General features: G+C 42.9%; 1 protein-coding gene across 6 annotated transcripts in view; it reads right to left on the reverse strand.

Annotated features, from left to right (window-relative positions):
• Positions 1 to 19,559: 19,559 nt before the first annotated feature.
• INSC (INSC spindle orientation adaptor protein) overlaps positions 19,560 to 25,019 on the reverse strand; it is a 122,959-nt gene continuing 117,499 nt past the window's right edge. For 5 of the 6 annotated variants that reach the window (XM_072725580.1, XM_072725584.1, XM_072725582.1 and 2 more), the window contains exon 13: positions 19,560 to 20,133. In XM_072725580.1, coding sequence (XP_072581681.1) covers positions 20,005 to 20,133 — 129 coding nt within the window. In that variant the 3' untranslated portion in view covers positions 19,560 to 20,004. Of the gene's footprint in view, positions 20,134 to 21,220; positions 21,363 to 25,019 lie in introns of all 6 variants that reach the window. The other variant, XR_011995089.1, reaches the window with a different exon arrangement.

Here is a 25,019-nt window from a genome sequence, read left to right on the forward strand (position 1 = left end):
GTTGGGAGAGTGGATTGGAGTTACAACTGGGACTTCTGGAATATATGTGGAAAGATGTATCTTTCTTCTGGGACCCTTTCCAATTCATAATGAACAATGTTCAAACGCCCAGTTGCTGTGTGTACTAGAACACTGCGTGGCTCACTAGTCTTGGCAACTGTAATAGAGTCCTTTTATATCAATGCGATGTGGGATTTTTATATACTTTTATATAATGGAACATGGGATTTTATATAGTTCTGCAATGGCAACCAAAGTATATGGGGAACATATTGGCCTTTCTTCTGGCTTCTAGTTCCACCCATTTAAAAATAGTTCTCCTTGCCCTTCTTAGCTTACTCTTTGTAAAATTTAGTGATCCATTCCTCACATATGATGGACATAATCATCAGGAATTTTCATTTTAATTAAATACACATAACAATAAGCGATCTGAAAATTGTTAACAGATCCCTATAAAGGCTGGTGCAGTTCCGAAGGCATCTGTAAAAGTTTCCGTTCTAATGTGTGTCTCTGACATTCAGAGCTTGAATCATGTGCAAAGTGCCTCTTTGAAATCACATCATGTCATCCATTGTTTGAATTTCATCCCTGACCAAAAATGAACACAAGTGTGACACATCCTTTAGATCTGTAATTTAAAATGTGGGTCAAGAGCTGATCTGGAGAATGCAGGATGCCTCCACTACTCCCTAAGAAACATCTGGAGCATATGAATCCACAGCTGCCTTTGTCTATTTCAATGCTTCCTTGATAACTGTTATACACATTTCTTCTTTGGCACACTCTGGTGAATGAACGTGGCATGTTTTATTGAAGCCGGATCCAACTCTGAACTTTCCTTCTAAAGCATATGTGCCCAAAATAGAGGCTGGTAAGGGCTTCCATTTATTCCAATGGGGCCTTTAAGAAATGTTTTTTAACATATTATATTTAAATATTCTTAACGTATTATTCACTTAGTCTTATCTTGGTGTAGTCTCATTAGTGAAGGAATAGTCAATATCCCATTTTATAGTACTTCCCCTACTGTATTCCAAAATTCCGTATCATTGATGCAAAAACTGTGACGTCTTATTCTTCTACTCTTTTTGGGAAAAAAAAAATCCAAGGAATTACCTAGACACATTATGTAGATCTTCTGGTCCTATGGAGATGTCCAAACTACCTTATACAACATCTTACTACCTTCCACCCCACCAAGGATCATGACCTTGATGATATCTCTCTGATGAACAGTTGGCAAGGTGCTACTTTTGGCCTTAGTTTGGTGTGATATATGATAAAACCATCCTGTTTCCCTCTTCTCTTAGTAGTAGAAATGTGCCTGGAAATGCTTATAACAGCCTTAAAAACATCAGACTGGGCCTTGAAGAGTATCAGATGATGCTTCATTGAAGAACAGTGGTCTTTAAATCTCTTTTATCCCTTCTATTAGTATTGGAGTATCTCATCTGCTCTTTTTAATGATGTATAGATGTGCAAATCTCTTTTCCTGTGATTTAAAGGGCCATTCCTTATATTTATCATGAGACTGTGGATTGGACTCCACCTTCTCACTGACAAGTAACTTTAGAAACTATACAACAAATTGCCATGTCCTTGGTCTTATTCTAGAAAGGTCTTTATTCTAAATATTTTATTCCCTTCTCCAAAAATACAAATAATCTACCACTAAGGATAAAACTGACTCTTGGGTAGATTCTTAGTTTTTCTCCACATCTAAGAAGCATTTGAAACTTCATCCCTGTATTTTGGTGGAACATCTCTCTGTTCCAGGAAATCATGTCAGAACTTGGACAAATATCAAATTTTTCTGTCTGTGGTCTTGGGCCTGATAGACTCTGCTCCTGAGTACCTGCAGGAACTTCTAGCCTAGAGAATCACAAGCCTCTTGAAAAATTTTATTTAGATGAAAGCTATGCACTTCTAAGTTTTATATACATTTTACTACGATGACTGAAAAATAAAAGTATTAATAAAATATAAGGATAGAGAAAGATTACAAGTTAAAGAAAATTAAAAATTAAATTAAATTTTAATTAAATTAAAATACCACACTAAAGGAATAATAAGGATTTTTTAAAATAAAATATAAAATAAACACGAAATTGAAAGACTATGCAAAAGCATGAATTAGTTCCGGAACAAACTGAATAAAATTTATAGACTTCTGGCAAACTTGATCAATATAAGAAATAAAAGTTCAAAGATTCTAGAAATAAAGAATTGGATATAATTCAGATTCAGTAGAATTTTAAAAAAAATAATAAGAAGATATTCTGAAATTTGTGTGCCAGTAAAAGAGACATGAATGACAAAAACCTCCAAAAACCAACTATGGAAAAACTTTACCAAAACTGTAGGGGAAAAAAAAAAGGTGAATAGTCCAATAACCCTTAAATAAATTGAATTGAAAACTTTTAAAAATCTCACAAAGAATCCTGAATGGTCTCATTGATTAATTTTACTGATTATTCAAAGTATTCCTTTTTTTTTTTTTAATTCAAAGTATTCCTATCTTAAAAGTTATTCTAGAAAGAAACACATCACTTCTATTAAGAGGATAGCATAATTTTGATTTCAAAACCTAACATAGATAACACACACAAAAAAAAATGGTTGATAATGAAGAAGAGGTCTGCAGAGGTCGGCTTGGAGGTCAACCTGAAGGACATCCTTTATAGAAGTTTGTGGGAATCCCTGGGTGGCTCAGTGGTTTAGTGCCTGCCTTTGGCCCAAGGCGTGATTCTGGGGTCCCGGGATCGAGTCCCACATTGGGCTCCCTGCATGGAGCCTGCTTCTCCCTCTGCCTGTGTCTCTGCCCCTCTCTCTCTCTCTCTCTGTGTGTGTGTGTGTGTGTGTCTTTCACAAATAAATAAATAAAAATCTTTTTAAAAAAAGTTTGTTTGCATGCAGAGAACATTCATAAAGGCTTTACGATGTGTCCATTCCACCCCACCTACATTCACAAAACTTACTGTTATCTTACACAATGTTCAAGATTCACTCGCATATTTGTCACTTTCTGTCCTTTTCATTTCTTCATTCCCAGATTTTCCTCCTAGGATTACATTCCTTCCACTTACAGCACATTCTTTAGATTTCCCTTTAGTGAAGGCTGATGATAAATTCCCTTAGTTATCTTTCATCCAAGAGTGCCATGCTCCCTTTATCCTTGAAAAAGCTTTCCAAGCAAGTAGTTCTTTTCTCTCAATACGTGGTTGGCAAAATAACATCCCCTCCAAAGATGTCCACACCCTGTTGCCAGGAACTAGTGAGTAGGTTACCTTACATGGCAAGTGGGAGTTTGCAAACATAATTAAGTTTACTGATCTTTAAAAAAAAAAAAAAAAAAAAAAAAGGGCGAGTGTCCAGGTGAGTCCCAGGTGAGTCCAATCCAGCCGCAAGGGCCTTTACAAGCCAAGAAAGTCAGAGATACACAGTAGAAGAGGAAGAGAGATGTAGCAAAGAGGCAGACAGACAGGTTCACGCATGAGAAGAATGAGCAGCTCTGTGGCTGGCTCTGAAGCCTAAGGACCCACGTTCAAGGAGCAAAGATAGGTCTCCAGGGTCTGAGGGCAGCCCCCAGCTGACAGCCAGCAAGGAAACCAGTCCTCACTCTACGTCTGCTGGGAACTGGATGATCCCAACCCACCACAGTGCACGGAGAAATGTGCCTTCCCCTGGCCTCCCAGTCAGAGGCCACCTGAAACCACCTTGGTTTCAGTCTTGTATAACTCAGGGCCGAGAAATCAGCTGTCCGCCTGGACTTCTGACCCACAGACCTGCGAGACAGTACATTTGTGTTGTTTCAAGCTGCTAAATTTGTGGTAATTTGTTGTGACAGCAGTAGAAAACCAATACATTGATAATAGCATCCCACTGATGGCTTTGCTTTTTGCTGTGGAGAAACAAGCTGTTGTCCTAATGATCATTTTTGCTAGGAGTTATCATCTTTCTCGCCCCCCCCCCACTTGTAAGATCTTGTCTTTGTCTTTGAAATTCTGTGGTTTTATTTTTATATGTCTTCATGTGGATTTCTTTTCATTTGTCCTGCTGGGAAATCGATAGAGTTTCTGAGTGAGGAAGTGATATCTTCCGTCGGTGTTGGAAAATCTTGAGCTCTGATATTTTTCACATATAATCACTGCCCCATCCTTTCGTCCTCTACTAGAATGCCAGTTTAACAAATGTGGAGCCTATTGACTATCTTTCTTTTTTCTTAACCTCTCTTCCACATTGTCCATCAAAGATTCTTCTTTTTAAAAAAAAAAAAAATGTATGTATTTATTTGAGAGAGAGAGGGAGAGAGAGCAATCACAGGGCAGAGGGCAAAGGAGAGAGGCAGATGGGGCAAGAGGGACAAGCAGACTCCAGGCTGAGTACAGAGCCTGACCTGGGGCTCGTAGGGCTCGATCCCACCACCCTGAGATCATGACCTGAGCTGAAACCAAGAGCCAGACACTTAACCGACTCAGCCACCCAGGTGCCCCTATCAAAGTCTCTTCCATGTACACTTTTTTCAGATATCTCTCATATATCTTCCAGTTCATCGGTTCACTAGCGCTTCTTTTTTTAAGAATTTATTTATGTATTTGACAGAGACAGAGAGAGGGAGGGGGAGGAACAGAAGGAAAGGGAGAAACAGGCTCCCCACTGAGCAGGGAGCCCAATGCAGGACTCTATCCCAAGACCCCAAGATCATGACCTGAGCTGAAGGCAAATGCTTAACCAACTGAGCCACCCAGGTGCCCCTATTCAGCAGTTTCTAATGTGATTTTTAAATCATCCATTGAGGGGTGCCTAGTTGGCTCAGTCTATGGAGCAAGTGACTCTTGGTATCAGGGTCCTGAGTTCAAGTCCCAGGTTGGGCATGGAGCTTACTTTAAAAAAAAACAAAACAAACACCATCTATTGAATTCTCATTTCACTTTATTTTTAAAATTACTTTTAGAAGTTTTATTGTTTCTATTTTAAATCCATTTGGTTATTTATAATAGTCTTGCTCTTTTCAAATGTTGTGAATCCTCTTTTTATTTCTCTAAAAAAAAGAAATATTCTTCTTTCTATTCTGGATTTGGTAATTCAAATATCTATATTCAGTGTAGGTCTGGTCCTTTCTGCCGTTGTTTTGGCCCTTTCTCAAAGTGCTTTATTTCTTTGTGTTTCACATCGGGTTTTTTTTTTTTTTTTTTTTTTTGACTGACTTCATCTATCTTAGAACTTGATCTGTAGAAATGCTCTGAGGCCTTTGAAATTGTTTCTTTCGCAGAGAATTGTATTTTTATCTGATTAAAGAACTACTTTAATCAAAATCCTTGACCTGGAGATGATAGATAGATAGATAGATAGATAGATAGATAGATAGATAGATAGATAGATATCTCTCATTCTTTCTTTTTTAATGTTTTTTGTTTTTATTTTGTTTTTCCTTTTTTTAAAATAATAAATTTATTTTTTATTGGTGTTCAATTTGCCAACATACAGAATAACACCCAGTGCTCATCCCATCAAGTGCCCCCCTCAGTGCCCTTCACCCAGTCACCCCCACCCCCCGCCCTCCTCCCCTTCCACCACCCCTAGTTCGTTTCCCAGAGTTAGGAGTCTCTCCTGTTCTGTCTCCCTTTCTGATATTTCCTATCCATTTCTTCTCCCTTCCCTTCTATTCCCTTTCACTATTATTTATATTCCCCAAATGAATGAGAACATATAATGTCTCTCATTCTTTCTTTTTGGAATCACCCAAATAATGTGAATCGACTGCAAATTCGTGTGAGCGCCATCTGGTGGCACACACTTCCTTGTATGGTGCCTGGAACCAAGCCCAGCAGTTTTCCTTCCACCCTCCTGGGTTGGAGGCTCGGACTTCTTTCTAGCTCATCCTTACACTGAGGGTGCAATTCTTTAGAGCCCCCACTTTGTGCTGCTCCAGGCACGTTCTGGACTTGGTCTTAATTCAGCAGTACCCTGCGAGGCTCCTTTTTATCTGGTTTAGCAAATGCCCTCCTGGTAAAAGCCTGCCTCTTGGGTTTCTACTTTCACTTGGTTCATAGCTTCTTATTCTCTTGCCAGCTCATTAGAGCCTGTAATAAGATGTTGTCTATAATTTATACCCTGTTTTCAGTGAGGGCCAATCAGGGTGCCCGTATCTGGCACACTGCTGGAAATGGAAGTTCCATGTGCTCTTGCCCTTTTATAAGATTCATTCCCCCAAGGGGGAGCACAAGCTACCACCTGCCTTTTCGCTTCTCTCCCGTGGGTGTCCTCTGAGGCCATCGGAGCCAGCAAGATGGGAGCCTGGCCTGCACTCCAGAGATGAGGAGAGGCTCACCTGTCTGCTTCAAGGAGCTGGTCCTGCCCGTCCCCTCCATGGAGGCCTAGTGCCACTGCTCCTCTTGTGCCTGACATTCCCACCACACCTGCTCTGCAGTTCTGAGTCTTCCCCATCCCCTCTGTTCTGCGGGCCCAAATCAGTGCACCTGAGCCACATGTTGTTCCCGGGGGCACCTGGTCCATCATTGCCTGTTTCTTTTCTAGGAGCTCCTGTGAACTTCCCCATCACTCCCGATATTCCTCGGGACAAACACTGTAACAAACACTGCCGAGTTCTGTATCCTAACTTATGCTGGAACCAAGTGCTGCAGCAGTAGGTTCCAGAATGCAGCCATTTGGTAAGAAAGGAAGACGCATGGCCTTCGAGCCCCAACATGTCAAGGTTTGCATCCCAGGTCTTCCCCCATCCGTGACCTGCCACTTAAATTCTCTCAGTCTTCATTTCCTCCTTTATAAGCACATCTTTGTCAGATCATTCAAAGTACTGGAGGAGATGTGTACAAAGAATCTAGTACAAAACAGGTGATTAATTCAGTACCAAATAGCTGAAAGGAGCCAAGCAAAGGTTTTGGTGGTGGGGACTGTGTTCCTCTGTACTTTGAAGCCTGGACTTTGAGCTGTTGCCCAAAGGGTGAGAAGTCAGCTGCTAGGTGTTGGCTCTGATGGAGGACAGTGGAGTGGACTCACCGAGTCTGAGAAAGGGAATGTGCACTAGCAGGGTGCAGGAAGGGCTGACTACCCTTAACACATAACTCAAAATTCAGAATATGGCAGGAGGAGAGAGCTCAGATCAGGGCTAGTAACAATGCCACCGAAACAGATGGTAAATACTGACGCTTCTTACATTACTCCTCCCTCCCTCAGCCCCAGCAGGGATTACTAATTAATGTTGATAATAATAAATAATAATAATAGCAAAATACATCACTATTCTAAGCTCCTTTACAAAATATTTTATTTATTTATTTGATATAGAGAGCGAGAGTGAGTGCAAGCAAGGGGGAGTGGGGAGAAGGAGAAGCAGACTCCGGCTGGGCAGGAAGCCTGCCCTAGGTGGGCTCGATCCCAGGCCCCGGGATCATGACCTGAGCCAAAGGCAGATGCTTAATGAACTGAACTGCCCAGGTGCCCCTATTCTAAGCTCTTTACTAAATTAACTCATTCATTCCCAACAACAATTCCATGATGCAGGTAACACCACTCTGATACGCCGTCCCCGAGAGAAGGGTACGCTTCCCTCCCTATTCAGGATTCCCGCCAGTGTATCTGCACAGGACACCACTACCAATGATCAGAGTTGATACGTGAAATATTGTCTAATCTCCACCGTTGGCCTCGAGATTCCTGGCTTACAGCTTTATTCTCCTGAAGTGTGTTGGCGGAAACAATAGGCCCCTGATGTCTTTAGGCCCTATAGGATGTGCAGCTTTTATATATATATATGAAATTATATTTACATTAACTAATAATCAAGTGTAAAGGTGCTCCCGGAGCACTGTGCCCTGACCTCAGTCTCAGGACCTGTCTCATCCTGTCCTCGGGACCACGGTATGTGTCCAGCTCTGATACTGGAGGTACACTGCTCACAGGCTCCAAGGGGCAGATTCCCTATTCTTCCTTTTTTTTTTTTTTTTGTCCCTGAGTCCCTCACAGGCCCTACCACATTAATAGAACACAATAATCATTTTAAATACATAATTTTAAAATGCAATAACAACCCGCATTTTGTTCTATACTTTCAGTGTGCTGGGCCCTGTCCTAGACACATCCCGTATATTGTTTCCAATTCTTACAACAACCCTGTGAGCTGGTGTTATTCTCATTTTACAGATATGTTGCCGCGATGTAAAATAGTCCTAGATTAAAGAGTAAGTGGCGTAGCAGGGATTTATATCTGGATCTAGATGGCGCATATGCCTGCATTCTGTCCTATGACATCAAGAAGAGGGACTAACCATTTATGAAAGAAATACATTTGATCACACACTTCCTTATGCATGCTTCTCTGCTGCATTCTATTGTTGTCTTTTAAAGAACCCAGTCTAGGGGCACCTGGATGGCTCAATCGGTTAAGTGGCTCCCTTCAGCTCAGGTCATGATCCCAGGGTCCTGGGATCGAGTCCCACATCGGGGTCCCTGCTCAGCGGGGAATCCACTTTTCCCTCTGCTCCTCCTCTGGCTCATGCTTGTTCTCTTTCTCTCTTTCTCTCTCTCTGTCTACGAAATAAATTTAAAAATATTTTTAAAATAAATAAAAGAACCTAGTCAAAAGCACAGTAGATGGAGTGACCCGGGTGACATTTACAGTTACTACCCTATGTCCTGGAAGGGAAGACTGGGTTAGACACTTGCCTCTGGTATCTCAGGTCAAACACTGAGCAGGACTCGGGGCCTTGGGAGTGTGGGCCGGGCCTCCCCCTGTCAGGCTGGGTTAGGAAGCGTCCTCCCCACTGCCCCACACTTATAGGATCTGTGCCCACCAGCCAAAGCTCCACCTCCGTCCCCATCAACTTTTTGCCTACTGATTACTCTGCTGTTTTCACCTTTTACTTCTCTCCCACATGAGAGCGCAGAGAAGGGATTTGATTCTGAACACTAAGAATATATGTATTTCAATTGCTTAGGGGCACAAAAGAGAATTTGGCAAGTGTTTGCCTCCAGCAATTATAATCAAGTACAGACAATATTCTAGAAGAGAAAGAGCATGGGCTTTTGAGTCCCACAAAACTGGGTTCCTATCCTGGATTTGTTGCTAGCTAGTCACGAAATTGAGAGCCAACTATTGAACCTCTTTGACACAAAGTGCGTATCTGTAGAAATGCCTAATAATATCCTTTAAGAATAAAATCCAAGGATGCACGTAAAGTGTCAAGCACCTTGATCAATTTTATCCCTTTTCCTTCATCTTGTCCCTTAAACAGAGTGGATCTGAAAACTAACTTCCATCCAATAATAGAAAAATAGGAGTGAACTTTGCTTTGAAATCTAATTTTAACTCAAATCATACAGCTCTTTTTTATATTGGGAGACTATGGGGTAAAAGGGATAAACATTTAGATATTTGTGTCATGATCCGTAGTTTCTTTACAAGAGGGGAAAGAAAAAGTAATTTCATTATTATCTACAGAAATAGCTTTTAACGTTTATACTGCAAGGGAATTCCTTTCATTAATTTTCAAAGATAATCCCACTTGTAGATAGAAATCTCCCTGTCAAACAAGCCACAGTTATCAAGTAGTAATTCACTTTCTTGTCTTTATTAAGCAACAACAAAATCCAATGCCTCTTAGAGCTTTTAATCGCCATGCACCCTGCATGCCCCAAGCAAAGGAGCTGGGTTTAGTTCTCTGAATTGCCTCCTTTTGGTTCTTGGGCCTCCACTGATACCTTTCCTGACTCCCACAAGGGCCCATAGAACCTACTGGGTTTGGAATTTGATTCCGGAGAGATGTGCAGACAGTGAACTGACACCGAGAGCCCAGGGGACCAGAATCAGACAAGATTTCCTTTCCAGCTCCACAAGAGCAAGAGCGATTGCTGAGTTGGGGCCTCGAAACAAAAAGGACTCTATTTTGTATGGTTACCACATGGCCCCTTCCTCTCAGCGTTGGAATTTGACAAGCAAATTGGCATTTGTGTTGCTGAGACTGTCATAGAATAGTGATTGTTAATTATACCCTAGATGTCCTGCCTCATTCTTTCAGGGACACATTATGCGAAATGTGTACAATGAGCAAAAGATCTTAAATTTGATTTCAAGTTGCATATCCAGCCTGCTACGAGACCCGCCCCGGGGCAGAGAGCTCCTACCGCAGCCTGTCGGGGGGCTGTGCTCCAGGATTCCTGGTTCTAACTCAGACCAGGAAGTGTTCAAAAGGTCCAGCAGATGTCAGTATGAATTCTTGCATGTCTCCAAGTCGAGTATTAACACATCAAATGGCATCACTCCCTGCCCTGGAGAGCTGTGTCCACACAGGGTATTGTGCGAGCTTTAGCTTCGGAGACACTATTTTCCATAAGGATCTGCTGCTCTAATTGGTAAAACTCTGACCTTACATCTCAACCCCAAAGCAAGATGAATGATGCAGTCTCAATTATAAAGAACCTTCAAGGGACTAACAAGTGAATAGGTGGCTGCTTCTAAAACTAAATCGCATTTGTGCCAGCTATCTGGTTTCCCCCACACAGCCCCCCTGGATTTCTCCTCGTCTTCAGCCTCTTCCCCTTCAGCGCTAGAGGCAGGGCAGGGCTTTGGGTTTATTGCAGCTTTAGAATGAGCAACGAGGGACAGCATACAATGCTTGCCATAAGTGTGCTCATACACCCCTCTAAATAGCTTCTCGATGCATTTTGGGACACTTTACATGTTAAGAAAAGTACAGAGAATAATATACAAGCATCCATGTGTTCACTACCCAGGTTCATTAATATTAAGATTTTACCATAAATACTGCAGATCTTTTATGTTATTATTAATGTAATAAAGGTCTTATATACGCCTCCTCAATCTCATCCCCGCCACTTCCTTCCCAGGAGAAGAATTCTCTTGAAGTTCAGGTGTATCCTTCCCACCTGTGTTAGTGGCCTCAGGTTGCCGCTGTGAAATATCACAAATTGATTAGCTTAAATGACAGGCATTTATTGTCTCCCGGTTCTGGAGTCTAGACCCCAGAGACCATGGTGTGCACAGGGCCATGCTCGAAGGATCCATCCCAGGCCTTGCTTCTAGCTTCTGCTAGTTCCTTGGCTTACGGTAGCAAAACTCCATCCTCATATGGCGTTCGCCCTGCATTCCTCTCTGTGTCCATATTTCTTCTTTCAATAAGGTCCCCAGTCATATTGAGTCAGGGGCTCACCCTATTCCAGTGTGACCTCACCTTGACTAATTACGTTTGCAATGACTCTATTTCCAAATAATGAGGCACTGAGGTTAGGACCTCAGTGTATGACTTTGGTGGGGGGGGGGATCAAAATTTAACCCATCTCACTTCCCATGCATTAATATTTAAATTAAATTTAGTGTAATTTTATACTGAAATATAAAATATCTACGAGGTTCAAAATGTCACCTGATCAGCAAATAATAACAGCAAATAACAGCAAGTCTTTGGCTTGGACGACATGCATGAGTCCTTTGGTTCTAGTTCTTGTCAAGATCATGTGGATCTTTAGCTGTATTTTATGATCCTGTAATTACATGATTTCAGGCCTGAGGGGTTTCCCATCATTTGGGAATTTTCTGGTAGCAGGGGGAGAGCCACGTAACTGTTGGGGAATATGGGTAAACAACAAAAGAGAGAAGGAGGATATTTTAATTGATGAATAAGTATTAAAAATTTGAGTTTGGTTTGAGAGAGCCCTAGGGTGACAGCTAGGGGTCCCTGGCCCATGGGACATGCCAGGAGGATGAAGGCACATGCTGGAGATGAGCTCTGTGTCCCATTCCCAGACTCTCCTAGACTGGTCTTTGGGGAAGGAGGTTGACCCCACTGTGCTTTGCTCAATAATCCTAGTGAGAAGCCAATTCTACAAAAAGAAATTAAGTGGCAACATGAAAGCTCCAAATTGGCTCCTATGTCTCTTGCAAGTGAGCCTCCCCAAGCCTCAGCTACTTCTCTGGGGTCTCCCTTGCCCGAGCCAGGACTCAGCTGAGGTTCAGCAAAGTGAAGGAAGCCTTGATCTTAAAGGCAGAAGACACAGCAGAGCTGAGGGACACACATGTGACCAATCGTGGGGAAGAGAGAAAGCACGTGTGAGTACTCCACGTGGCCGTCAAACTCAGGTGCCAGGAGATAGACAAGGGCATGGCCATCCTGGTTGAGCTCTTAGAAAAAGTGAAAATGTCCACTGGTCATTTGACTCAGAGGTGCCAGCATGGATGGAGTGATGGGAGCCTTCCTGACGAGGGACCTCAGAGAGGTTGGCTGCCTTCACCCAGGGCCATTTCTTCCTGTTTGATGGCGTGACATCTGACACCCGTGAGCACCTTCTGCTTTTGTGTCCCTACATCTTTGTCATTATCTGAAGGAAACCCTAAGAGAACTCCATGTCATTCCCAGATACTGGGCTCCTTGAGGAAAATGCTGGAAAGTCAGATGGGATTTGTCTTTTGGAGGGGAGAAATGAGGTTGGATGTGAGTTTTAAGGAAAGACCTTCACTTCTCTTGCCTGCTATATGCCTTTTATTTTTTTATTTTTATTTTTTAACGATTTTATTTATTTATTCATGAGAGACACAGAGAGAGAGGCAGAGACATAAGCAGGGGGAGACGCAGGCTCCCTGCAGGGAGGACACTGGGATCATGACCTGAGCCAAAAGCAGACACTCAACCGCTGAGCACCAGATGCCCCGCTATATGCCTTTTAAATGTCTTGTTCAAAATTGGAAATTCTATGGATCTTCATAAGGAAAGTGCCACCCAGGTCCAAGGCGAGCGAATTACCTTAGGTGGGTCATATGAAGCAATTCTCATAACCATCTAAATGGAACACCCCAGATGAACTTTTCTTTGCCTATTTTTTTATTGGAATTCGATTTGCCAACATATAGTATAACACCCAGTGAACTTTTAACTTTAGAAGTACTCTAAACGGGGACGCCTGGGTGGCTCAGCGGTTGGGCATCTGCCTTTGGCCCAGGGTGTGATCCCGGAATCCAGGATCGAGTCCCACATTGGGCTCCTTGCAGGGAGCCTGCTTCTCCCTCTGCCTGTGTCTCTGCCTCTCTCTCTCTGTGTCTCTCATGGATAAATAAAATCTTTAAAAAAAAAAAAAGTACTCTAAACGTATAGGTCATATAGGTAAGGTCATTATTACATTTTAATGTGTATGAAGTCTAAAGAATAAATTTTTCAAAGACCCCTGAAAACGGCATGCTCCTCCCCCACCTTGTACCCCAAAGCAAGAGTGGATTTAGCAGAGAGTGCAACACAGCTCGGGGCAGTGGGGGGCAGCCAAGCCCACAAGATGGAGCTGAAAGACACCCTGAAAGCTTCTTCCTCAACTGACCTTCCCTGAGGGTGGAAGCCTGAGGAACCTCACTCATAAGTAGTCACACCCACATCCCGGGCTGTCAAAGCGGTCCCTGTGGCCTGCAGGAATGGGAGAAATGACTGTTTTCAGGCTGGTGGTGGAGCATGGCTCAGTGAGACTAACCCAGTCTCAAAGTGGAAGAGAAGCCACAAACTTTAAATAAAATGGCATGTAAATCCTGTAGGTAAACTGACCAGATTCTTGTTTTCATGTGATCCAAAGTTTGAAAACATGCAAATAGCCCTTTATGGATTTTTCTATGGATTTCTATTTGGACCCCATGGTTTCCTTGCAGGGTCTCAAGTCGGAGACAATCTCCACCCCCCTATCTTACACACACACACACACACACACACACACACACACACACACACACACAGACTCTGAGTATAGACATAAATAGGATCTCTACAAAGGGACCATCAGAAATCTCTAGCAAAAAGGAATTTTAAAACAATTGTTTTCAAAGGCTGTCATTGCTTTAAAAATGGAATTGATAACACAGAGCATCTACTTTGATTTTTCTTTGATGCTTTATTCTGAAACTAGACGAAAGAGTAGCTGTTTTAGACAATTTACTGGTATTGATCAGGAACTGCCCGGGATTTCTATTTTGATTAAGTTGTATTTCATTGTCTCACTCCTATTCTCTTTCCCTCTGAAATTAATCTTCGTATCCGTTACTGCCGTTTTAAGAAGTGTCAGGGCTTAAAAAGTATTTAATTAAAAATGAAAACTATTTTTTCTCAAATAAGGAGAAAGTTTAGAATTTGATAAAATGTTGTACTTTTATTTTTAAGACGAAGCATGGTGTTTGGGGTTATGTGCACGTGGATGCAACAAAATGGATGTGCGCCAAAGTGGAATGATCACGGTTTTGGGGCCACATAGTGGTTTTCCATGGCCATTTATGTGACGTTGGGCAAGATATAAAATCTCTCTAAACCTCAGTTTCCTTATTCATAAGAGGGGATTAATAATGACTAGTTAACACAGTCATTTTAGAGATTTCGTGAAGTCATGAATGTTACAGTGCCTTGGCACAGAACGGGTGCTCCAAAAATGCCAGCTCTGGTGATAGTAGGTGTTATTTCTTCCATTAATTTGCTGTGTAATTCTAGGCAAGTCTTGTTACTCCTAAGTGTAGGATGTAGAGATGGGACTAGATAGTCCCTACACCCTTTGCAGGATTAAAGTCTGTTCCTAATACACTATGGGTTTATATTTGAGGCACTGTCAAGAGGGATCAGGCAACTGAATAGATGCAAAGGTGGGTTTTGGGGGATGATAACTGTGGCCACATTTATTGAGCATTGGTCATAAGGCATTATTTAAGCCTTTTCCATGTCTTAATACATTTAATTCTCACAAGGGCTCTATGATTAAGGCACTATCCTTGTCCCATCTTACAGACGAGAAAACTGAGGCACAGAGAAGTTATGTGCCTTTGCTTAAAGTCACACAGTGAGTAAGGGGTAGAGCCAGGATTCAAAAGGAAACAGGCTGCGGAGCTCATATTTGTTTTAACCATCATGTTTTACAGCTTTTCTAAGGGCACTGGCTTATTGACAACTCAAACCACAAGTAATCCCAGCACTTACTCATTTTTACTTTTCTTTCCTGGGCCGCAGGGCAGACCCTTATGGTATGTTTGCTGAAGGATTAAGATTCTTCGAAAGTCCAGAGCTGTATCTACCTTCTAATAGGGGCCTTGTGCTAAGTGCCTGCTTTCTTCCCAGTAAACAAACGTCTGAAGTTAGACAGACGTGGGTTCGATGCCTGCATCTGTCTCAACAATTCGATTTTGGCAGCATTACTTAACCTCTCCAAGCCTCATTTTCCCATCTGTAATGGAAAGTATAAATAGGAATATTAACAGTAATAACTAATTCACAAATGTGAGAATTATGAGAGGGGATACATGGCAAAATGACTACAGGCAGAGGCCCACACTCAGTGGGATCAGCATTCGCTTGGACCCAGGAGGCGAACTTCAGGTGGAGCCAGTGAGCTGGAAGGAAAGGCTCCTTCCTGCCCACCTGGCCCTGAGTCCTGGAGAGGGATTCCCTGCCCCCGGGAGCCCAGGAGCCGTCACAGACACAGCCAGCCCCCCATCTGCGCTGCAGGCTGCTGTGGGATGGAGGGACCTGGAGGGTCTCCTCGGCTGAGACCACGTCACACCGTCCTGCCTCCCACCCCTTGCAGCCTGCAGAGGAAGGGCAAGGTGCTCTCCTGCTACTGTGGATTTTAACTATAAATTCCATCGTGGCTTGATGTCACCCTTTCATTCCCACTTTCAAATGTTCTTTTTCAAAAGTTCTCTCTTTCCGAATAACATTATTAAAAAGGAAAAAAAGAAAAACAAACCCTTTAAGTCTTTGGCCTGAGTTTGGGGTCCAGCTTCTTTTTCTTCCTCCTCCTCTTTTGATTTTTAAATGAAGTTTCCCTTCTGTGTAACATCATGCATTTGTGGGTGTTACAAAAGATGTTGTCACAGCTACAGTAATCGTTCTGAGGTTGAATATGGCCATAGAAAGGACGTGAAAGAGCTGCAGTTCCCCTAGGGGCCCAGTGCTCTCACCCAAGGAACTTTCAGTTGGAAGCTTGCATTGTGCCATTTGCGTCCCAGCACCTTTGAAGGGGCTCTTCGTTCCCTCGGTCTTGGAGCTTCTCTTCCTATTTATTTTTATTATGAAGACTTCATTTCTTTAGCTTAAGGTTCACAGCAAAATTGAGAGGAAAGTACAGGGATTTCCCACATACACCCTGTCCCCACACAGATGTAGCTTCCCTACTGTCAACATCTCCCACCAGAGTGGCACATTTGTTGCAACTGAGAAGCCTATACTGACACAATCACCATCAACCAGGGTCCAGAGTTTACACTGGGGTTCACTCTTGGTGTTTGAGCAAGTGCATAATAACATGATCTGCCATATGGTAGGTATCCTATAGAGCGTATCTTCACTGCCCTAAAAATCCTTTGAGCTCTTATCACTGCCCCCCCCAAACTCCTGACAACTATTGACCTTTTTACTGGCTCCATAGGATTTCTTTTTTTTTGCCAGAATGTCATATAATTGGAATCATACGGTAACCTTTTCATATTGGCCTCTTTCACTTAGTAATATGCATTTAAACTTCCTCCTTGTCTTTACCTAGACTAAAAGCTTATTCCTTTTTAGCGCTGAATAGCATCAATGGTCAGGATGTGTCAATTTATCAACTCACCTCCTGAAGGCCGTGTTACTTCCAAGTTTTGGCAACCATGGGTAAGCTGCTACAATCATCCAGGTGCAAGTTTTTGTGTGGACATATTTTTAATTACCTTGGGTAAATGCCAAGGTATATGATTACTGGATTGTATTTTAAGAATATGTTTAGTTTTGTAAGAGACAGCCAGACTGTCTCGTGATGTGACTAGTACCATTTGTATTCCCATCAATAATGAATGAAAGTTCCTGTTGCTCTGTATCCTTGCCAAAGTTGGCATTGTCAGCGTTCCAAATTTGGGCCATTCTGATAGGTGTGTAGTAGTATCTCATCATTGTTTTAATTAAAATTTTCCTTAGGACATGATATAGAGCGTCTTTCCACTTGCTCATTTGCCATCTACCTTCTTGGTGAGATGTCTGTCAAGGTCTTTGGCTCATTTTCTAATAAGGCTGTTTATTTTCTTATTGTCAAATTCTAAAAGTTCTTTGTATATTTGGAAATGAGACCTTTGCCAAAGGTCTTTCACAGAATTGTCTCCCAGTCATGTCTTGTCTTCTCATTCTCTTGGCACGGTCTTTCGCAGAGCAGGAGTCTTCGACCTCAATAAAGTCCAGCTCAGCAACTATTTCTCTCATGGGTCATGACTTTGATGTATCTAAAAGTCATCACTGTGCCCAAAGTCATCTCAATTTTCTGCTATCTTCTAAGAGTTTTATAGTTTTGTGTTTTACATTTAGGTGTGTGATGCATTTTGGGTTTTCATGAAGGATATAAAGTCTGTAACTAGATTTATTTTTTTTTTCCTTTTGTATGTGGATGTTCAGTTGTCCCGGGACCCTTGTGGGAAAGATTACCTTTGGTCCACTTTACTGTCTTCGCTCCTTTGTCAAAGATCAGTTGACTATATTTATGGGGGTGTGTTTCTGTACTCTCTATTCGGTTTGTGTAATCTATTTGTCTATTCTTTCAACCATACCACACTGTCTTGATTGCTGTAGCTTTACAGAAAGCTTTGAAGTCACATAGTGTCAGTCTTCCAACTTTGCTCTTCTTTAGTATCATGTGATATTTACCTTTTGTCACTTGTTGCTGTTTGTACTAAGCCTATAGTGACACAATCATCATCAACCAGGGTCCAGAGTTTACATTGGGGTTCACTCTTGGAACGAGAGCAATGGTAGGTAAAATTATACCTTGATATGATCAAGGTAGCAGTACCAAACTGTTCTTACACTCATCGTATTCTTTACTGTCACCACTTAACGTACCTTTTTCAATGACCAATTTCACTTAGAAATACCCTTGATGAAGCAGTACAAATCATGAACTTTATTAAATATTGACCCCTCAGTAGACATCTTTTTTTTTTTCATTTTCTGGGTGCTAAAATGAGAATTACACGTAAGGCACTTCTGCTGTGTGCTGAACTAGGATGTGTGTCAGTTTCGAGAAAAAAAGCCTTTGTGTGATTGTTTGAATTACAGAGGAAACTCATTGCTTCCCACGGAATACTGTTTTTACTTGAGAGAAAAATTGACAGAAAAACTATGGTTACTGAGACTGCAATATTTGGCAGACATTGTCACAAAAACAAATAAAGTGAGCTTGTCACCTCAAGCACAACAACCGACAGTGTTTGTTGGCAATGATAAAGTTTGAGTTTTCAAGCCAATGGTGACATCAGAAGTGATACTAATAAAATTTGTTATCATATGAAGAAAGGTGTCAATGTCTAGATAATTTGCATAACCCAGTGAAATATATCAAAACTCTTATTCCAAGAAGCTTGGCACAAGCACTCTGAAGACCTTAGCTTGAATCCAGGGCCTGCCATTTACTTACTATATCAGCTCCATTGTCTCAAGTAAAAAAAAAAAAAAAAAAAAAAAAAAAAAAGCAATTTCCTCTGTTTCCTCATCTGTAAAATGGGTAGAATAACTACCTCACAGAGTTGCATAAGGATTTAATAAATAATATATAGTAATAAATATTCATGTATACTCATAAGAATATACAGAATGATATAAAACAAGTGCTTGGCACATGTTAAATATTGTATAATAACTTTGCTATTGTTATGACTATCACCATTATGTTCATCATTTCAGGTGGAAGGACGCTGATGTCACCTTTCTCTATAGCATAGGACTTCAGAGTATAGGTTCTGCTAATAGACATTGCTGGGTTCAGATCCTAGCACCACTTACCAGTTAGTGATCTTGGGCAAGTGATTTAATAGTATAGTGACATCTCATGTGATTAGTATCAGAAATAAACAAGATAATCCATGTGACATGCTCAACTCAGGACAGGATACATTAGGATAACTCATTTAGAATAGTAATAGTAATTCAAGAAATGCTTCTTGAATTGTATAAAATCATATCACTTATGATGATATTAAGCCTTTCAGAAGGATTTATAGATTTCTGTGATACTTTCAAGAAATGATATTGGTAAACCAGCTCTCCGGAAAAAAAAAAAAATCTCTGAGTTATAACATCATCTAATTTCTGAGATGTAAATACTCTCACCATTGCCAATCTCAGGCTACCAAAATGAGATCACTGAATGCAGAATGGGGGAGAAATTCTCACAGTTGTCCCTTGCAAGCTGATATGAGCCAGCTCCAGCACACTTTCAAGTACACTCTCGAAAAGATATCATATATTAACACCTCCTCTGAGGATCCTAGTCCCCAGGAAATTATACAAGAGCAGAAAAGCGTACGGAAACTGAGTTTGTGGGACTTTTGGAAATCTTTCTGATTTCTCACTAAATTCTCAGAACTTGACTCATTCATGCACTTGTGAAAACGATACAACTCTCTACACAGTTTGAATAGTTAGAAAGGATTTTGTGACGTGACACCTTATAAATTAGGAACTTAGTCTAAGACGTGATTTAATCTGAAAATACAAGACACATTTAGTACGATTTCATCTATTAAAGAATATAACCTTCCTTCTAGTGTCTTCTGTCCAACTATTAAATTTATTTAACATCTTTTAGAAAGGAGCAAGCCAACGTTAAAAAAAAATAAGCCAAAAGACTGCTGGGCAGTGAACATACTCTAGTTCCAAACGGGAGTGGAAATGAGGCAAGATTATATAGTGAGAGTAGAGAAAGCAAGATGAAGGGAAATTGCCCATGACAATAGGTCGTATTAGGCATTATGCATTTCAATATCTGTAACTGAAAAGTCACAGAAGTCAAAAATAAAAACGAAAAAGACTCCCAGGCCCACACACTGCCTGCTGGTGTTGCTAGAATATTTAGCCCTCTCTCCATTTTGTATAAAAAATAAATTAAGTATAAATAAGGAGGTGAGGAAGCTGGTGCATACTCAGGTGTGTTCACAGGTATGTACTCAGAGAGGGCAAGAGAATGGAGCCAAATGTCTTTCCTCTCCCACGCTTGCTACACAAAACTCTCCTCCATGTTGCTGCAGAGTAAGAAAGAGTCCACGAGCCGGGGCTGGACCAGCTGCTGGAAGTCGGAGTCCTGCAGGCCTTCAGGGCAGACCCCAGCCAGTCTACGCAGAGCAGCCTGGGGAGAAATAGAACAGAGGACACAGGTCAGGCCAGTTCTCTGCTCAGATACATGTATTCCCTTCAACTGCTCTGGGAGGTGCATTTCTGGAAGTGGCACATTGATCAGTCAGTTTGAGTAAATCATCACCTCGGTCAGCTGGCACCTTTGGGACATGGTCCTTTTGGTCACCTGGTCACTATGGTAACTTTATCACTTGGTCATCTGGTTTGTACCTTGGTCATTATGGTGGATGTCATCTGAAAGCCCTCATGATCTTAATAATGGTCTTGCCATTTTGGTTTTTCAATCAGCTCAGAAACCTGGTTGTCCTAAAGATCTGTCATTTAAAAAGTCTGGTCAACTTACTGACTATTTAAGTTCAAGATTTGTTCATTCTAGAGACCATAACTACCAGAAGCCTCAATGGTATTACAGCCTTGTTTCCAGGTCCCTAGAGTTGCTTGAGAATAGCAAGAGATATTTATTGATTCATAAATTCAGCAAGGTTCTGACAAAGCATTATGGGAGGGGAAAGAGAGAGGAAGGAAGGTCATAAAGCTGAAGGAGATGGAGATTCTGCACGGGAAAGACAGATGCTGGCAGAATGACACCACTGCCCAGGTCCCCCTGTGCTGGGCATTTCACTCCTCGCTGAGTGCTCTATCCTGCTTTATGTCCACATGCCCTTGCTCAGCATTTCTCCATGGCACAAAGTCCCTCTTCACTCTTTTCTAGCCAGCGGGTACATTCACCCTGTGAGGGCTGGCCCACCGTCATCTCCTCTGTGAAGCCTTCCCTGATTCCCTGAAGCAGAGACAGTCCTTCCCTCTTCTCTACGCCCATGGCCCCTGGGCTGACCTGAACCTTCTTACCCTTGACTGCTACTGGGTTTTTAGGTGTTTGTCTCCCACACTAGACTCTTAGCTCCTCAAAGATAGACACACTGTTTTATTTTTCTCTGTATCCACAGAGGAAGGACAGGGTTTGGCATAGGGCTCAATAAATGTATGTTAAATTGAAAAAAAAGAAAAAATGAAATGCTTTAAAATGGAGTTTTATTGCTAGAGCCACCTGAAACTGTAAATATGGGCCGCACACCTACCTCCGCCTCTCTCCCAGTCCGCTGAGGCAGTGCATACTAAGTGCTCAATGACTGTGAATTCCTTCCCTCTTCTGTTCACAGCAGGGAACAAGGTGAGAGCTTAGGGGTGCCCTTGCCCCGAGAAACAAAGAGAAGGGAATATCTGGAATGGCAGAAAAAGCAAAAAAAAAAAAAAAAAAAAAGGAATACTAATACTTACTGCATATCTACACATAGTATTTCATTTAATCCTTACAGGATACTACAGGGTAGGTGTCATGATCTTCAGTTTGGAAATGAGGAGATGAAGGCTCAGTGAGGGAAAGGGGCCTTCCTGAGATCACCCAGCAGCAGTTCCACTGCAGGACCCTCACACCTGTGCACACAGTAGGGATGGAGCAGGCCCAGGGCACAGGGTTATACTGAGTACATGAGCCCTCATGACCTATACCTATTGCTGAGAAACCACCAAGTCAGTGAAAAGAAAGGAAGGCTTAAGTTGGTTGTTGAATGAACAGGGGCTGCCATGTTCAAATTGGATCAAGGAGAGGGACCTGAGTGGGGTTTGGAACGCTAGTGGCAAGAAGTAGACTCTAGGAGACTGTCCCTCAGTAGTGCGCCCTGCCTCTCCTGGGGGCTGTTTTCCCCCAAGGGGCTACAGAGGCTGAACTCCATAGCACTTTCTGATTCCTCTTGGCTCCAACTGGGAAAAATAACTCTATACCCTTGACTTGTCACAGTAAAAAATGGAACCTGAGTTCTTCAGCAGAGGAGCCTAGGAAGCCATTGATATATTTTACATCATAATCATAAAGCAAGAGGGAGGGAGCAGCAAGGAAAGATAAAGAAATGGAGAGAAAACAGACTCACGAGGAGAATGAGATAGAAGAAGAAAATAGAGAAACAGAGAAAAAGAGACAACAGAGAAGTGGGACAGGAAGGCAAAGTTAAAACAGAGAGGCGGAGATGAGCTGGTGAAAGAAAGATCAAGCCTGACAGAGAGATAGAGAGAGAGAGAGAGAGAGAGAGAGAGAGATGGTGACAAAGAAAAAGAGAGTGCCCAGGGAGGGGGCAGAGGGGCAAACAGGAGGGAGGGAGGAGAAGGTGAGGAGCCATAAAGGGAGGAAGGGGAGAGGGGGGGGGGCAGAGAGAGAGCTGAGGGGAAAGAAGGAGAGAGAAAAACTCCTGAAGGAAGTCAAGCTCTGGAGGAGAGAAAAGCAAAAAATAAAATGAAGAGGGACAGAGAAAGGGAGGGGGAGAAAGGGAGACAAAGTGGGGGCAGGGGCAGAGGCAGAGGGAGAGCATCTCAAGCAGACGCCCTGCTGAGCACAGCCTGATGCGGGGCTCCATCTCACCCACCCTGATATATTGCCCTGAGCCAAAATCAAGAATAAGACACTTAACTGACTAAGCCACCCGGGCACCCCCTGGCCTGTGGTTCTCTTTTCTTAGAGGGAGAGAGAGAGGAGAGAGGGAGAGAGAGAGAAAGAGAAAGAGAAAAAGAAAGAGAAGAGGAGAAAAAGGGAGAAGAGGGAGAGGGAAAGAATGAATGAACCAGAAACAGACCTGAAAACACACAAAGGTCAATGGACACCCTCGTCTCCCTGGGGTCCCCAGAAGGCCTGCAGGACAGGAATCCAAAGCTACTCAGAGCACCCCCTCCTCAGCGTCCCAGAGCTCAAAGGACCCTTCCCCCTTCTGAAGCCTGTCTCTGGGCTTCTGCTTCCCGGGGAGGGTTAACAGCCAGTCATCCCAGGATCTCAGTCCCAGACAGTCTGAAAACACCCAAGCATTAAACAAGCCCAGCAGCCCACTGACAGCCGCCTCATTAAGGAAAAATCAATTCTGTTTGCGCGAGGCAATCTGCACTGCCACTCTCCCAGATGTGGGAGACAATAATTGAAATGTCCTCCCTCCACCTGAAGAGAGCCTCTGACGCCGGGAAGAAGGCCTTGGGGAAGGCAGGAGAGGTAGCCTCCAACTCCATCTGCCAGGCCAGCCTCCTAGCGGCCCCCATCTCAGCAGCCAGGGGGCCACACTCAAATGTGGAACCCCTTCTGGGATGGGAGCCAAATCACCACCATCTGCAATTCTGGGGCCTCGGGGTGGGAAGAGAAGTCTATCTGTCCCTCAACCAAGCAAGAAACAGTCACCAAAGCCAAGGCCCTATGGAGATAGCAAGGGCTGGAAAAGGTCCCCAGCCCTAAGAAGGTTCCAGACTAGGGGAGGGAAGAAAGATCTGCCAAGAGCCAAGGGAGCAAGACCAGGGCCCTAAGACATGGGGGAGAAGGCGTGACTGAAAACAAGAAGGTCTGGCCACAAAGCCAAGACCTTCAGCATCAGGCAGGCCTGTGTTTGAATTCTAAGACCCTCCCCTTTTAATACCCAGCACACGAGATCCCATAACCTACCTCCCACTGAAGATAACAAAATCCAAGCTGGCAGGCCCAGATGCCCATGTACTCCCTGTCTCTGAGCCACAGGCATCCCCCAGGACACTTGACAGAGGAGATGGATCTGGGCCCCAGCCCTGTGTTCAAGCCAGAAGGCACGGGGCTGTAGACAGTAGGCCACAGATCATGGGGGACCATGGAAGGGCCAATGACGGAAACATTGTGACTGTAAAATTAGAACTAGCCCAGCAGCCACAGGAAGGGTCAATTAGGGAGGGACAAGCTCTCTTCAGCATCCCATGAGCCATCCTCCAGGGGAAATGTAATACCTTTTCCACTGGAAAGTCCTTCACATGACTGAAGATGGTGGACAAGCCCTTGTGCATGTTTTACTTCAAACTAACACTATGGATGGACAAAGGATTGTGGCTACAGGCCTGCATGGAGCTTCCTGGTTTCCCACTACAACCTGAGGGCGTCGTGGTGCTGGGCACTTGTGGGCGCCCCAAGCACTGGAGATAATGGCAGTTGGGGCCAATGATTCTGTTGGCCCAGCATTAACTCCCTCCACTTGACTCACTGAGCGAGACAGGATTAAGAAGTTCTCTCAACTGGGGAAAACATTACCTCATTACACTTACTAACCTCCAGCTGAAGCTTAGCCTCCCCTTCAGTGCAGCCACCGACCATGAAGTCACAGCAATTCCTGCAACTTGTGTGCCAAGGAAAGTCACAGGTCCTCTCAAACCCCAGTAACTCTTGCTGGAGGCACCCTCAGATAGCATTTATGCTCATTTCTAGTCAAGGTTATAATACTCATTAGACCCACTGCTCTCTCTCTTAGTTAACATGTTAATTAAAAGTACATATGTTAATTATATCACATAAATACTCCAACAGTTATTGTAATAATTCCTTCTTAATTCTACATATTTTGGTTTATGCATTTAAAACATTATTCTCCGAAGGGATCCAGAAGCTCCAACAGATCACCAAAGGCACCAATAAGCTAAAGTTGTCCTGCATGTACCAGAATCAAAGTCCCATGAGAGCAGAGATGTTTGTCTTTGTCTTTCCCACACACACACACCGCTGTGTCCCCATAGCTTAGAAGTGTGCCCAGCACACAAAATCACTCAGTAAATATTTATTGAGTAAGATTTACAGGCACTTAGTGACCTACCCACTGTCCCACAGCTCGTTAATGGCAAAACCAAGACAGGTGTGTCCAACCGCAATGCCCTCCGGTCTCTACAACCATACAATGCCTATGGAGCTCCCCAAAATGAGATGAGCTTCGTCTAAAAAATGATAAGAATGTGGAGGGGGCTTTACCGAGAGGAAGAGGGAGAGAGAAAGGAAGGGGGAGAGATGGAGAGAAAATGGGGACTTGAAGGCCCTCCAGATCCCTCACTTCCCCCTCGAGT

The sequence above is a fragment of the Vulpes vulpes genome, chromosome 11 (genome assembly GCF_048418805.1).
Source record: "Vulpes vulpes isolate BD-2025 chromosome 11, VulVul3, whole genome shotgun sequence".
NCBI classification, from domain to species: Eukaryota; Metazoa; Chordata; class Mammalia; order Carnivora; family Canidae; genus Vulpes; species Vulpes vulpes.